The sequence below is a fragment of the Crinia signifera genome, chromosome 12 (assembly GCF_055691185.1).
Source record: "Crinia signifera chromosome 12, ASM5569118v1, whole genome shotgun sequence".
Lineage (NCBI taxonomy): Eukaryota > Metazoa > Chordata > Amphibia > Anura > Myobatrachidae > Crinia > Crinia signifera.
Genome location: NC_139228.1, coordinates 56,359,078 through 56,375,694, shown reverse-complemented (window position 1 = coordinate 56,375,694; position 16,617 = coordinate 56,359,078). Strand labels below are relative to the sequence as shown.

The following is a 16,617-nucleotide window of genomic DNA, read 5'->3' as shown; positions in this document are numbered from 1 at the left end:
GCAGAGACCCGAGGTTAGGTGCCGTTGGTGGCAGAGACCCAGGGTTAGGTGCCGTTAGTGGCAGAGAGCTGAGGTAAGGTGTCGTTAGTGGCAGAGAGCTGGGGTTAGGTGCCGTTAGTGGCAGAGACCCGGGGTTAGGTGCCGTTAGTGGTAGAGAGCTGGGGTTAGGTGCCGTTGGTGGCAGAGACCCGAGGTTAGGTAACGTTGGTGAGAGACCTGGGGTTAGGTGCCGTTGGTGCCAGAGAGCAGAGGTTAGGAGCCATTGGTGGCAGAGACCCTGGGTTAGGTGCCGTTGGTGGCAGACACCCGGGATTAGGTGACATTGGTGGCAGAGACCTGGGATGAGGTGATGTTGGTGGCAGAGACCTGGAGTTAGTAAAATTTCCACTGAAACTTAATTTTTCACATTGCACAACAACTTGTCACTGTTCTTCTCCACCCTATCTTCCCCTTAGTATGTATGCGCTTACTGGAAGGGCCCTCCTTGCTCCTGCACTATTCATGTCACTAGTAATCCACTCTAGTCTCCTTCCCTTTAGTGAATCTGAATGCTCCCCTGTATGGTGGGTATAGCATCACGAGTACTAAATTACCATCTATGCTCAAGCATGGATAGCCAAGAAACCTGCTCTGTAATAAGGAGTTTTGAAAAACCCTGGTCTACAATACACAGGATGACATCACATATACAGAGGTTCCCAGAAGTGAAGGCGGCACTACTGTATAACTCTGTTTTATAGAAAACACTGTAAGCCAAGACGTTTGTTACGTCCCCCAGGGGCAACTGTATCTAGATGGAAAATCCATCTTCATTCACCTCCCAGAAACCACCCAGTTTCAGAGGGAGAACGTAGTCAGTTACATTGGACTTAATGGCAGCCAGTACAAAGGGTCTGGTTACAGGTTGTTCTCCAACACCATAGAAGCTGGTTGCATGTATGGGTGATCGATAGAGACATTGCATTGACCCTATAGAATCTCACTTCAACATACGGCTTCTGCATCTGCCCGTAACTATAGCACTTTGTGTCTACTGAACCATTATACCAATATTTGCCACTAAGATCATATTATACATTATATAGAATGAAAGGGACGGATGCTAGGATAACAAGGGTGAGTTCTGGGCGGCCTCGTCAGTGTGGGCGTTAAAGTGGTCTGCTTTAATGTATGCTAAGGACAATAGTGGTCATCTGGGCAGCAAAGGTTGGGTGCTAGGGTGGAAATAGGGTGTACTAGATGTACCAGTGGTGGAAGCTAGAGTGGTGAAGGGTGACCTGGCTGATGGGGCACCAGTGGTGGCCTGGACAGAATTAGACATCTGCTAGAGTGGCAGAGGTGTTCCCTGGGCTGCAGGTGATTGGTTCTAGGGTAACGCATCTCTTTACACAGTACAGGGCTGTCCCATCCGCATTGGCTGTAACCGCAACCTATCAGTCATTGGCTGGTTTCCACAGTAGCGAATGTTCCTGTAACAGGAGGGCAATGCAAACAGCCAACATAGAGGGCTTATTCCTCTCTGTACTGGAACACAGTGGAGCGGTGCCATCTACACATGTGGAACTACCAACCACCATAATGCCATGCAGCTATTGCAAGCGACACCATACATTTAGGGGGTATTTAATGTGAGGGTCACGGCAGTCGAGCTTGCTCAACTGCCGTGACCCAGTCCCGTTCTCAGTCAGCTCGACGAGAAGGGAACGTGGCCTCGAGTTGCGGCCGGGAAGAGGCGAGCTGCAGCTCGGGGAGAGGGGTGTGGTATAGGGTTCCGACAGTTGGGATCCCGACTGCCCGGACTCAGACAGCATGGTGAGCGCAACAAAGCCCCTTGCGGGCTCACTGCGCTCGCCACCTATACGATTCTCCCTCTATGGGAGTCGTGGAACCTTACAAGGGAAAATTATGGGTAGCCGCCGGGCACCTGTCTGTCGGCGTTTTGACAGTCGGGATCCCGACGTCAGGTCCGGCACCCGGGGAGAGACTGAGGCAAGCAAAATTACTGCCTTGCCCCTGGTGACAAAAATCCCAGCTTCAGCTGTGGTCATTTATATCATGTTAAGCATTTTGTGGCCGGCCCGTGGAGAATTGCATTCAGCCCTGGATATCATTCCTACCACTTTCCCCAATGTGGGGTGGGAGCAGTTTTTCATTTTCTAGAACAACTTTATTGCTAAAACAAGCATATTGTGGAACAGCTTAGCGGTAAACACCAACATAATATTCAGTCAACATTTTCTACCTGTCAGTATGATGATCATCCACAGAATGTTGACCAATCCCTTCCTTGCTTTCAAATCCCAAATTTATGCCATTCCGATCTTTGACCGTATACAGTCGTTCAGTTAACAGACAAAAAGGTCAACACATGATAGCTCAAAAATATACTACACCATCCACATGGACCGCAACTGGGTACAAGTGTCATGTCGACCATTTGTCTGTTTTGACCTGGTTCATGTAGACCTGACAATGTCGACCTCTTTATACTATAACCAGTATATCCATGATCAGACCCTTTCTCCCTCATGAGGCATTTAGGTACTGTGGACCCTTGTGGTTCCCTATAAACATAGGATAATTCCCCAGACCATTCCACCACCAGCCTGACTCAAGGCACGATGATTTCACGTGCATTTACCCTGTAAATTGGTCCCAACCATCTGCTTTCCATAGCAGACACTGAGACCAGGCATTTACCCTTTTCCCACTGCCCAGTGTTAGGGAGTTGGTTCCCAGGTTCCTGCTCTAAGCTGGCAGTAGTACATCATGCATGGTATCTTGCTGCTGTGGTGCATCCACTGCATGGGTCCATGTGCCTTTCTTCTGTATACACCACTGTTGTAATAGTTATATGAGCTAATGTCACCTCCCTGTAGGCTTAAACCAACCTGGCCATTCTCCTTGGATCTCTTTCATTAACAAGGTAAGCAGAGTGATACAGTGCTCTGCATTTGATCTGTGAGGAAAGGGGTGGAGGGATACAGCTCTGTGTAGGATCTGTGAGGCGAGGGGTGGAGCAATACAGCCCTCTGTGTGTTTGATCCGTCAGGAGAGGGGTGGAGTAGGGATGGCAGTCAACCATCGATGATTTAATTGATGGTTATGGCCAATGTTGAATACTTTTGCCATCGATGTGGGAGAACCAGATGGTTTCTCTACATTGATGGCAAAGGAGAACCGATATTTCTTTCTTTTTTTTTTTTCAATGTATAACTTGGCCCCAGACACCCAGCCCTCACATTTTGTATTGCCCATGGGCCATTTAGTCATTGATAATGGATAACCATCGATAGCTAAACCTATTGGTAATCCATCATAAAGTTTGTGACCATCGATGGTAACTGCACCGATGGCCATCTCTGTTGTGAAGAGAGGGGCGGAGTGATTCAACCCTGTGTGTGATCTGTGAGGCGGAGTGATTCTGTGCTTTGTGAGGAGAGGGGCGGTGTGATCCAGCACTCTGCATGTAATCTGTGAGGAGAGGGGCGGTGTGATCCAGCACTCTGCATGTAATCTGTGAGGAGAGGAGTGATCCAGCACTCTGCATGTAAACTGTGAGGAGAGGGGTTGAGTGATCCAGCACTCTGCATGTAATCTGTGAGGAGGAGAGGGGCGAAGTGATCCAGCACTCTGCATGCATGTAATCTGTGAGGAGAGGGGCGCTCTGCATATGATCTGTGAGAAGAGGGTCGGGGTGATACAGTGGTCAGAGTGATCTGTGAGGAGAAGGGAGGAGTGATACAGTGCTCCAAGTGTGATCTGTGAGGAGAGTGGCCCACACATTAAGCCTTTATAATTTCCTAAAATAAACATAATACACCCAATAACAAAAAAGAGGAGGCTACACAGTGAAAATAAATGTATTTTATTTGTTAGTAGCCGATAAGCTCCCTTCCCCCCATAAAGCAGATATGTGAGAGTTAAATATCGGGCAATCTGTACAAATACTGTGAATAAGACTCAGCGTCTTTATTGTCTGTATTCTTTCGGCTCAGTATATTCCACACTTCATACCAAAAAGAATCACATTTTAAGGCCATATCAGGAGTGATGCCGGGCCCCGTAGCAAACTCAGGGGTCCGGCCCAGCAAGTATTCCCAGGAGGAATGTGACGTCAGACATCTCTGGATGAGCTGGTAAGACAGATGGGCTCACATCTCATGTGTCCCATCCCCTCCTTACCCCGGGTCCCATCATTTCCAGCCACCAAAAGAAGAAGAAATTAGAGTTTTGCAAATGTCGGATCGGTGATATGTTGTGGTCGGAGCACGTAGTGAAATTCAGTAACAATATAATGGATAGGGAGCGGAAGCTCTCAGTCTGCAGATCATAAAACCAGTATCTGACCCAAGGACGAGACTTCATCAATACCGAACCAGCACGGCTGATGTCCGCCAGATGTTCTATACAGTGAGAAAGAGCCCCCCAACATCTGCAGCGGAGAACGTACAGCTGACGCCGTCACATATGGAATGAAATAGAGCGCTCCTCAGACAGCCCTGTCCTCTGCTGGCCCCACCAATCAGACGTCAACATTCATCGCCTCCTAGCCAGATTTATGGTTCCCAGACGGAGGCATAAAACAACCAATGACAGACTTCAGCTCTGGCACCACAGGGCAATGATATAAAATATTTAAAAGACTTATAAATTACATGACTAGCTGCCCGGAAACATGGTCTCTGCTAAAAGGAGACTGAACAGATCCTAAGGGGGCCTCAGATTTGGAAAAAGTCTTCACCGGTCCCATCCTGAATAAATAATACATAAAATAAAGGAAAAAAAACTGTACATAATATTATATATAATGTACATTATATATAATATATATGCCATTATAAAAATAGCACCTTCTCTCCCCCATCCCATCAGTGAAAATGAGGATTGGGTGAGGAGAGCGGGTAGTATACGCAGCGCCAGCTGATCTCTCATGGCACAGTAGGTCCTGCGGTTCTGGACAGAGGTAGCATCAATCTTCAGTCTCTTCGTACGTGGTCTCATCAAACGGGCGATCAAGCAGCGGCACAAACTGATGGCGGGAATATTTCAGCTGTAACAGATCTCCAACCTCACTTATCTTACTCAGCGCCTGTTGGGGAAAGCACAGGATGGTTAGTGCCCACCAAGATTGAAGACAAGAAGGAAAAATGTGGTGGGTGTCGGGTGATATTGGGGAAACTATGGAAATTATCAGCTCAGAGAGAAAAACTAAAGAAATTATTAAAGGATGGCAAATAAAAAATTACCATTACTATAGTAGTTTTATCCTGTGCAGGAGGAGCCTTGCTTGGCGCTAGAGTGCAGGTACAGGTAGGCACTACAGCACAGGAGTAGCCTTGCTGGGCACTAGAATACAGGAGTAGCCTTGCTGGGCACTAGAATACAGGAGTAGCCTTGCTGGGCACTAGAATACAGGAGTAGCCTTGCTGGGCACTATTACAGGAGCTGCCTTGCTGCACTCCAAAGCGGAGTGGCCCAGATGGGCACTAGAGTACAGGAGTGGCCCAGATGGGCACTAGAGTACAGGAGTGGCCCAGATGGGCACTAGAGTACAGGAGTGGCCCAGATGGGCACTAGAGTACAGGAGTGGCCCAGATGGGCACTAGAGTACAGGAGTGGCCCAGATGGGCACTAGAGTACAGGAGTGGCCCAGATGGGCACTAGAGTACAGGAGTGGCCCAGATGGGCACTAGCACAGTATTCACCAGCAAATCTTTATCTCTAGATAGTGGAAGTCTGGTCTTCAGCATATGGGGGGAGATTGTATCTGAGCAAGCTCTGATCAACGTACCAACCAATCAGCTCCTAACAGCCATGTTACAGTCTGCATTTGAAAAGAGACAGACGCAGACTGTTTGGTACTTTACCTCTCTCCGCTTTATCACTTCTACAGACTTAAAGTCCATACACACTGGGCAACTATGCCCAGTGTGTATGGACACAATGATGACAATCACCGCTGGGGGGGCTTTCCCCCTGCCCGGTGCCGACGGAGGGGGTAGGACGCTTTGCATAGCGCAGAGCTATGCAAAGCCGTCCTCAAAGCCGCTCATCTGCTGGTATTACCAGCAGATGAGCAGCTTTCCCGGGAAGTTGCGGGAGCGCGCAGCAGCGCTCATCGACGGGCCATACACACTGGGCGGCTTTGAGCTGAAAGACACTCAAACAGGCTGTTTTGAGCGGTTTTCAGCTCAGTCACCCAGTGTGTATGGGCCTTTAGATCAACCTTCCCTCACGAGACAAGAACTTCGCATGAGCAAACCCCACCCCTGGCACTAGAGTGGCAATAATAACTCACCTGATCCAACATTTCCTTTGTGTGCGCGGCTGACACACAAAACCTGGCTCTGGACTCAATGATTGGGGTGGCAGGAAACCCCACCACCACCACCCCGATATTTCTCTTCAGCATCTCTCGCCCAAAGGCCCTGTGGAGGAGATGGGAGAGTTAGCTTGCATGAGCAGCACATCCGTCCTGTCAGACTATATAGCTAGACATCTCAGGACCAGACTGGAGACAGATAAACATCAGGCCTGTAGCCGGGGGCTGACGTGTCATGTAAGAACTATGTGAGCACCTGGCTCAAGGCACACGTCTGTCATTTCTCAGTAATTATAGGAGGCCAGCCACTGTCTTACGTGTTTCCCCTCAGGCATCTTCACTCTATGTCCTTACCAGTGCCCAATCTCATGGTCTTTTGTCTGCTCGCTGCCATACATTACAACGCAGCATCCACCAAGCTACACCAGAGAACACCAGTGTTATAAATCGCTACTCCGCTTGCCAGATCCGCTGCAATAAGTATCATCTTATATCTACCCCAGTTAGCACCACCACCACAGTCAGGACAATACCATCAGTTAGTAGCACAGGACTCCTTACAGAGTCACATCCACCAGAACCGTCCAGATAAGACCACAAGAAGGATTAAAAAGGAACCGCACTACAACAACAACTCCAGTAACCAGCCGGGCCAGTCATACTCTCCCTGTACTAACCGACCAGTTACTCACCCAATCTTTGCCGGCATGTACAGCATTAATGGAACCACAGGAGAGTCACTATTTCCGTATATGATAAATCCCATCTCTGAAAGCCGACGTCTGAAATATCGTGTATTTTCGGCCAACTGATCGACGCGATCCCGTCCTGCGCAGAGGGAGAAAGGCAGAAAAGCGTTTTATAAGCTGCAGCAGTAAATCTACATGGTAAATCATGGAAAATTTTATCAGTTACGTTCTAGAGGGCAAATTCATACTTCCTATACTACAGGGATACATCTGGTGCAAAGTGTTTTATTACGATGAATAAACCAACAGTGACCCAATCGGAGTGAAGGAATGGGCTATACGATATGCAGAGGCTTCAGGAGGATTTAACGGCATGGCCTCTGTCCTAACGAGGAATCACAGCCAGGTAAAAGTCAAAGAGATTCTTCAACTTCCAGAAAACCACAAACAAACAAAATGTTCCCACCAGACTTCCAGTGAGGAATTGGTAATCCAATTAGTGAGATCACAGGTCACTTGTATCTGCGTCACTGCGCCACCCTACAGTGAGGACAGGCCGCGTGTAGCTACGACCTCGTGTGGCACTTCGCAGCGGGCACAGACTTAGTGGGACAATGGCATTTGTAACCATTTGCCAACTAGCTCCAGTCAAAACAGACCAGGAATTCCTCCTGTGCCCCCACCAAACCTACATACTACATGCGGACAACCGGACACATGGGCTCAGCAGATATTGCATGTTTTCAGTCTTCACAAACCAAATATGTGGACAGCCAATGTTGAATCATTGCCGGTTACCAGGAACCACCAACTGAATTACTGTAACTGAGCAGATTTTGCAATCGATACAGGTCTGGTGCAATATGGAACCCATTACATCAAACCCAGCAGGACTAAGGAACCGGTCTAAAAACTTGTACAAAAGGAGATAAAAAGTCAAATAAGTTTCTTAAATCATGTCCATTCTTCCTATTCGCTGCAACAGTGTGATTGGTTGTAACAAGAGACACTACCCGTTTCGCTCCATGTTTACATGATCGGAGGAACTGTTGTACAACACTATAAGCCACAACCAGTAAACAGTAGCTGCCCCAGTGTCCTACTGCATCCTCGCTCCTTCCCCAGGAGACACAGGGGCGCCAGAGCACAACTCTGTCCAGACTTTACAGGACACAGCACAAAATAGGTTAATAGAGATTACATATATGCTGCCAGCCAGAGGAAACGCTCAGCTCTCTCCTAAAGTAGTCCCTGGTTCCAGTGACCCATGCATCGGTTCAAGCAGATTGTCGCCAAATAAATTTGCAATAACCACAACTGATCTCTGTGCTTATTACCTGTACAGGCCTCAAAAACACCCAGCGCTATACACACAGCGGATTGGTTTTATGTATTCAAACCATTTACACTCACAACCCAGTCATAAGAGGGGTGTGGTATATGGTTCCGACAGTCATTAGCCTGACTGGCCGGACTCAGACAGCATGGCGTGCGCAACAAAGCCCCTTGTGGGCTCGCTGCGCTCACCACGCTGCGGGCATGGTGGCGAGCCACCTATTCTATTCTCCCTCTATGGGGGTCTTGGACCCCCATGAGGGAGAATAGCCGGTGGCAGTCAGGAACCCGGCTGTCTGTTTTAACAGTCGGGATCCCGACGTCGGGTAAATGACTGTCGGGACCCCGTCCGGCACCTTCACAAGAGTCCCCATTTCTGGGAGTACCTACATTCCCCTCAATACTGAGTTACCGGATATCTAGTCCCCTTTTATAGGAAATCTTTATTATACTGGGTATAATCTCCTACCCTCTAGATTGTAAGGTTCTTCCCTCCTGTTCTCTAAACCCTCTTCTCTCGCACTTCAATTACCGTACAGCTCTCTTCCTTAGCAACTGTCTATACCCGCATCTCTTGATGCCTGCCTGTCTCTAGTAGTAGGCAGACAACTAATTTGCTTGCTTACATGTCAGCTTTAAGTATTAGGGGGCAAAAACTGCAGGATTTAGTGCCCTTGGAGACTGTATAAATAAGAGAAGGAAAGGCACGAGTGGAGAGGGCCCTGCTCACGAGAGCTTACATTGTAAAGGATATAAGAACATAGCTAGACCTGGGCATGGGTAATTTCCCAGAAGCTTTCATCTCCCCAATATCATCATCTGCTAAAATAAACGTAGCGAGGAAACACAGAACACCTGCAGTAGATGAGACATGGGGACAGTGCGCTCTTTGTGAGGCTACAGAGCTGCCGCAAGAGACACCCAGGGTCGTCCTGCTTCCCGTCAGTCTCGCGGGGTCACACTGTCTCTCCTGCCAAAACCACTTCTCTTTTCCCGGCCTCTCAATCTGGAATCAATTTTTTTTCCTCCTGTGATCTTGCCGGACTGTAATTGCATGAAGAGGCCCCATCCGTCTGCCCTGGGGCAATTATCAGAGGATGTAAGGGGAAGGGGGGCAGGGATAATTCCTCCCATCAGACGGCACCCACTCCTGTCACCGCGCAGTGGCTGGTACATCCAGTGGGGCCAGCTGCCAGCCGCCTTTGGCATGGCGGGCTGTGTGTTCATCTTCAGCAGCTCCTGCATATGGGCACGGTCTCCGGCCTCTGTCGTTGTCGTCGTTGTCTATAAACCGCTTAACATCCTACTATCATATAAAGTAATAATGATGTACAGATAAAGACCAGCAAAAAATAGGTCATCATCAATCTAAACTTTACTAGGACAATTGTGGAATTAAAGCGGACTTGGCGTTATAACATTGCGGGTTCTCCAGTGCACAAAGAGTGTCAGCATCGTGAAGCAGGATCCTTCCCAGGTCTAAGCCCTGTCCATTTGGGAATGGTAAAGGGTTAAACGCCTCCAAGTGACCCAGGCAGGGGCCCCTCCTCCTCCACACACAGATGCTGCTGAGCGGCCCCTCTAAGTATCCACTTTCCCCTTTGATCCTGGACAATGTTTAGAATCCCTGGCTGAGCAGAGTCGCTCTCTGGGGAGTGTTTATCTATGTAGTGTAAATCACGCAGCCTTAGCCGGCCCTGTGATATCAAGTATCCAGTCTACAATAATACCACCACTAGGAACAGCAGAACCTTGCGGGCTGTGCTGGGCACAACACTGCGAGAGGGATGAATAGACCAGCAGGAGATCGACACCAGCATGTCGGCACAAGTATACGGTTAAAATACAGCTTGTAGCATTTTAACAGTATTGGCAATATGACAATAGGCCTTGCTGTAAAGGAGGAATCTTTGTTTTTCAGGAGACACAGTTAAAAAAACTTTAAACTGCACTTGTGCGTCGGCAGACTTGTGTCGATCTTCTGCTTGTCCATATTATGAATGTCTGTATGCAAAATAATTTAAAGCATCATAATACTAAGGGGAGAACTCCCATCTTACTAGTTCCATTCCAGATGGGATGTTGCTATGGGCAACCAATCAGAAAATTTCCATTATCTTTTTAGAAGATACTAAATAAATAAGAAGTAGATTCTGATTGGTTGCTCATAGCAACATATCATGTGAAATAGAACTCCGATCTTAGTACTGTCGGCCGGCGACTGACGTCTTTCCTCCACCCTGATCACTGCTTCCCATGCTAGAGTTCAGGACTTTGCCCGTGCTGCACCCCTTCAGTAGAATGCACTCCCTCGCTCCATTAGACTGTCCCGACCTTGCACCTGCAAAGCTTCAAACGGGCACTGAAAACTCACCTATTCATCAAATGCCTCATGCCTTGACCATCTCTGCCTGCTTACATCCTGCCATCAAGCCACCTCCCACTTGCTTGCACCTCATGTAGTCTGTGTCTCCCCTTCCTACTAGATTGTAAGCTCCTCAGAGCAGGGCCCTCTTCCCTCTTCACATTTCACTCACAGCTCTCCCACACTCAAAAACCATCTTTGTCCACAAGCCTCTAGTAGTACCTTGATCAAGTCCTCACTACTCATATTTAAGCTGTAATGTGTATTGAACGGTGGCGCTCTTTACCTGTAGTTTTTGTTGTTGTGGGAGCTGGGTGATACAGGTGTTAGGTAGTGAGCTCTGTAGGTGTGGAGTCTCAGTATGAGAGATATGTATAAGAGTGAGCTCTGTATGTAGGTGATACAGGTGTTAGGTAGTGAGCTCTGTAGGTGTGGAGTCTCAGTATGAGAGATATGTATAAGAGTGAGCTCAGATGACGCTCTGACAGTGGGGATCCCAACAGTCAGTATCCTGACAGCCGGTGCTTCGACAGGGGGATCTCGACACACAGGGGCTAGTCTCCCTTGCAGGGGTCCACGACCCCCATAGAGGGGAGAAAATAACCAGTGGCGAGTGTAGCAAGCCACCGGGCCTGCAGCATGGTGAGCACAGCGAGCCTGCAAGGGACTTCTAGTCCTCCTGTAGGAGCACCGGCAGTGGGGATCCTGACGTTGGGATCCAGACTGTCGGGATTCCCACTGTCGGAGCCCTATACCACACCCGTGAGCTCTGTAGATGGGGAGCCTCAGTATCTGAGATATGTGTATAAGTGTGAGCTCTGTGGACAAGAGCTCAGTATATGGATGATACATGTGTTAGGTAGTGAGCTCTGTATCTGTGTAATATATTAAGGGGCCTACACACAGGGAGATTTTGCCAAGTGATCTGAGTGACACTAGATCGCTCACCAAGATCAGTCAGCACACAGCGCTGCATGCTGAGCGATCGGTCAGGGCCAGTGTTCTCCGGTGAGAGCAGGGGCCCTGTCCGGCGACTACGAGATTAATCCAGCATGCTGAATATTAATCGCTAGGCGATAGCGACGTATCGCTGTGGCAACTACACATGGAGCGATGTAGGGGCATTTTCGAAGCGATATTTAAAAAATGTCCCGAGTGTCAACACTTCAGGGAACGTCGACAGGACACAAAGATAACTAACGTCGGAAAATCCGGATGTGGGGGTCTTTGCGCTTCCACGGTATCCTGCAATACCAAAGTTAAAGAACCTTTAATAGACACAAATGCAGAGTGTATGATCGCTAACAAATCATGTATACCAGCATTAGATAATACCCAGTGCATTAGGGTCAGGAGAAGACAGCAATCCAGACTGGAAGTAACTATAGACCCAATAAAAAAAAAAAAAAAAAAAAAAAAAGTGTCAGATCATGGAGGTGAAGTGTTGGGGGTTATATAAAAGCATCTAGCTCCCTGGGGATAGACCATACACTGCTTTTTATTGGTTCACACCTCCAGGAGATCAGGAATGTCCCCGACAGAGGGAGGGAGGGAGACTGGGACGGGGACATTTGCTGGTCTTGTTTACTAAAAAAGAAAAATTATATTAAACTATGCAACAGGAAAATGGAGACTCTGGCCAAGCGTTCTTGGAACGCCCCAGCGGAGGAGCGCAGAGAAAACCGCTCAGCACACAACATCCAACGCAGGGGCTGCAGTGAGCGTATCACCTTACTAAGGGCTGAACGCAGCACGATTCTCTAGCCAATGTCCCTTCAGCTCGAGAGGCAAAGAGTTAATGACCAACAGGTCATGGCAGGTAAATATGTAGGTGGTCCCTAAGCTGTACACCTGTTCAAATCACCCTGATCTGCAGAGTATGTAGTCACATGGGGCATTGCTGCTGCAGTTTCCCATGGCTGTAATCTGTCCCCGGTCTGTACAGTGCACTGCGAGTATTAACCCTTCCTACACACTGTCTGTTTGTAGGAGGAACAGTTTGACAAAAGCAGAATTGCTTGCAGAGTTACAGAGCAGTTGGATAGTAAGCTCTTGGCACAATTGAGACAGCCAAAGTCGTGCATGGGCAGAAATCAGAGTCCAGAGACAGGAGCCAGCAGGCGTCTCTGCTCACACGTTACACCAAGCCCTGGGACAACACGCCCTTTGTCACTCGCTTATTATCTGTATACTGTTTGCTCCTGGAAGGTGCTAGGTGCGCCGTATAAATAAACCCACACATACAATAGTATATAGGAGGTAAATTAGATCTTGGGTAGATTTCACGCCATGTCCAGGGCTCTCAGAAGTGTAAGTGGATCCGCCTGTAGTTCCCAGAGGGAGATCTGTGTTTGCCCTGTTATCAGGAGCGGCTCCCAGTGGGATAGGAGGTCAGGAAAGGCCAATTCTATAAGAGACGGGATGTCTGACTGAAACCCGACCGACCGAGCTGTATACAGCTAGAACAGGATATATGCCATCACAGGCACCAAGCAGAAGGACCCGGGGATGTATATAGTGGTGCATACGCTGCAATAGGGGGCGCTGCCAGAGCTCATCCAATATGGCCACACAGTCACATCTGTACAAGGGCACAAGTTCTCAGCATTGCTATTCTATTAGACTAGTGCCACCTAATGTCACAATACAGTAAAGCACATAAAAAGCTCTCAGCACCTACAGAGTAGGATGCAAGTGATGTGCGCTGCATGGAAGCCTAAAACCAGGAACCAGCAGCCCATCACTTAACCAATAACAACTGACACCAAAGTGAAGAGCCAATCTCATAACTAGGAGCAAGTGACATCACAGAAAAGAGCCAATCATACTATATGTATATTGTAACTGTATACTGTTTGCTTTAATATAAACAGAGTGTTTAAAAAGAAAAAAAAAAGCCAATCACATAACCAGGAAAAGTGACCTCCCTTAACTTGGAGCACATGTTATAATGGAGAAAGCAGAAAATAACTTTCCAGGATCCTGTGACGTCCACTGTACTCTAGGAAACATTAATTCCACGCACAGTATGGCTCAATGAGTGTACACATCACACGCATGACAACATAGAAACAATCAATTCTGATAGTGACAAAGTGCATCCAACATGGGACCCGTCACCTGCACGTAGTCAGGCACCAGTATATGCAGACTAATACTCCGGGACATTGCCTGGCTTCTAGGATTAAGCTACTGGTTCCTAATGTTATATGTAAAATGTACACCAGGCAACCGGCGTGGCACGGAGGTGGGGCAGACCTAATTCACTCCATCAAACGTGGCAATACATCAGAAAGACCGGTCTAAAGGCCCCCGAACACTACGCGATTTGGGCCCGATTTCACCCGATTCTGGAGGATCGGCCGAGAAATCGCGTAGGGTATGACATCTGATCTGATCTGGTGCACGGTCCCACTTGCCGCTACCCCAGACTCTGCTCTCAGTTCCCTGCGGCGAGCGGGGAACTGAGAGCAGAGTCCGGGGTAGCAGCGAGTGGGAGAATAGAAAACATCCTATTCAAAAGACTTGGCGGCCGCTGATTGGCTGAAAGCTTCTATTCTCCCGCCACGGGGACCGGACTCTGTGGTCCCCGTCTGCCGCTACCTCACTACCCCTCCTGCAGCTCGACCAGACCCTGCCCCCACCATGGACCGGGACCCTGCCGCCATTCTGCCTGCAATTCCCCCCAGACCCTGCTCTCCTGCAGCTCCCCCGGGTTTACATGTGATAAATCGATCAGATTTATCACATGTAAAAAATGGCACATCAAGTGCCAAAACTTATCAGGAGCTGCCGGGGGAGCTCAGGGGAAGTTGGGGCCCACATTAAGCCGACTTGTCCTTAGGACAAGTCGGCTTAATGTATGGGGGCCTTTACAATCAGGGTTGTGTCCAATTTCCCTTCAACTCCTGGCAGTCCTTGGTGGTTTTTGGACACACAATGTACTCACAATCGGTCATACAATCCATCTGCTGCATGATTGAAGCTTCATTTAAATTAGGGGGCTGGCCTACCAGGATCAAATGGATAGGAGTACCAAAAATATATATATTTTTTTTTTCATTTACAGGTTACCAGCAACTACCAATCTGCTCACATCTGCTGTTATTATTAAATAGCTGTAATTAAGCAATCATCTGAAAACTGTTTTCAGAGTAGTGACAGAATTGTGCAAAAGGAAGTCCCAGCTCTCTTCAGCCGCCCGCCTGCCGCTTGGAAACTCTGCGGCTCCCAGCATCTTCACTGCCACGGGCCACCCAGAAGCTGCACCTCTCTTCTCTGCTAGTCAGGGACATGACCCCAATTGTATAACCCATCTCAAAAAAAATAATTAATGTGCACATGCAATCTGCTCCCAATTCCAACTGATCTGACGTGCAGCACGTCACAGCAGAGGACCAATCCTCCAATCTCCCGGGGCCTGCATTGTATGATTGTGTGCACATGATGTGCACACACTCTGCATACAATCCATCTTACAATTCCTTGAGATTGTATGCAATGTCTTTCAGGTGTATGGGGGCCTTTAGAAGTGAAGCCTAGCACCGCAGGATCTGGTTGCCCCTAGGGAGACGCAATAGCGGTAGAGTACCATGCCAGTTCTAAACAGCAGTCACGGCTGCAGGGTTCATACCCAGGATCATTACAGCCTGTCGGCATTAAAAAAAAAAGTCAAAATAAAAATGTAAAACTCATGTTGACCTTCCCATTGTGGACCTAATGTTTGTGTCAACCTTCCGACCCAGTTGAGAGCCATGCCGACCTATTTCATGTGTCGACCTAAGCCCTGTCAACCTTTAGTGGTTGACCTTCATAGTATCGACCTAGCAACCTGGTGACATTATACCAAACCACTGATAAAAAAAATGAAGTGGGTGCAGGGAATGTGCCATGCAGGTCCAGTAACATGACTCCACAGCACCGCCTAGTGGCCAGACAGGAAACGCAGCCGCTGAGACTAGGGGTGACATTCTATGTGTAGCGGTAAAAACCGCATGATTTTTACCGCACTTTTGAAAATCGCAAGATTGGGCCGTTTTTTGCATATTTAATGAGATGCGAAAAACGGCCCAAATAGTGCGACTAGGTGCGATTTCTTTAGTCCTGAAAATGTGCGATTTTCAGGTCTGAAAATCGCACGTTTGCAGGAAATCGCAATTTAAAAAAAAAATGCGCAGGGTTATCCCGCCAGAGCATAACCAGCCCCGGGCTCATTGAGCCGGTGCTGGTGACATAAAATCACGGTCCCCGACAAATAGGGGTCCCCTTGATTTAATGAAACCAGCACCAGGCTCAAGGTCCGGTGCTGATTCCCAAGATACGGGGGACAAAATGACTAGGGGTCCCCCGCATTTCAAGAACCAGCACCAGACCCAACCAGCCAGCAAGCAGGGTAATGCCACAGCCGGGGGACACTTATTATATAAGGTTTTGCGACCAAAGCATTATCCCCCTGGCTGGTCAGCATGGGCAGGGGTCCTGGGGAAGTGGGGACCCCCCAAAGAAGGGGTCCCCCCCTCCAGCCCATGCTGAAAGTCCGGGGCTGTCCCCGATGCCCCTGGGCGGTGGGCATCGGGCTGATGAAGTGTAAAAAAAAGAATAAAAACTATTGTCTTATACTGTAGAACTATGAGTCCCAGCAAGCCTACCCCGCATGCTGGGACTTGGAGAACCACAAGTCCCAGCATGCGGGGCATTAAAGGGCCCGCTGGCACTTGTAGTTCCACAGTACAAGAAATAGTTAAATAAAACACACACTGACACCCAGAAAAATAAACATTTAACACATCCACAGCCCACACATACTGATACTTACCTACCTTGAGCCCGTGGTTATGCTGTGGCGGGGGACCCCGCGCAGTTTTTTTTTTTTTTTTTTTTACTGTTTAACCCTTTTTTTCCAC

General features: G+C 48.4%; 1 protein-coding gene across 1 annotated transcript in view; it reads right to left on the bottom strand.

Annotated features, from left to right (window-relative positions):
* Positions 1 to 3,852: 3,852 nt before the first annotated feature.
* Positions 3,853 to 16,617, bottom strand: part of SPTLC2 (serine palmitoyltransferase long chain base subunit 2) — a 33,239-nt gene continuing 20,474 nt past the window's right edge. The window contains exons 10-12 of the mRNA XM_083166946.1: positions 7,018 to 7,153; positions 6,302 to 6,431; positions 3,853 to 5,092 (exon numbers count right to left, since the gene is read on the bottom strand). Of these exons, the coding sequence (XP_083023072.1) occupies positions 4,973 to 5,092; positions 6,302 to 6,431; positions 7,018 to 7,153 (386 nt within the window). The 3' untranslated portion in view covers positions 3,853 to 4,972. The remainder of the gene's footprint in view (positions 5,093 to 6,301; positions 6,432 to 7,017; positions 7,154 to 16,617) is intronic.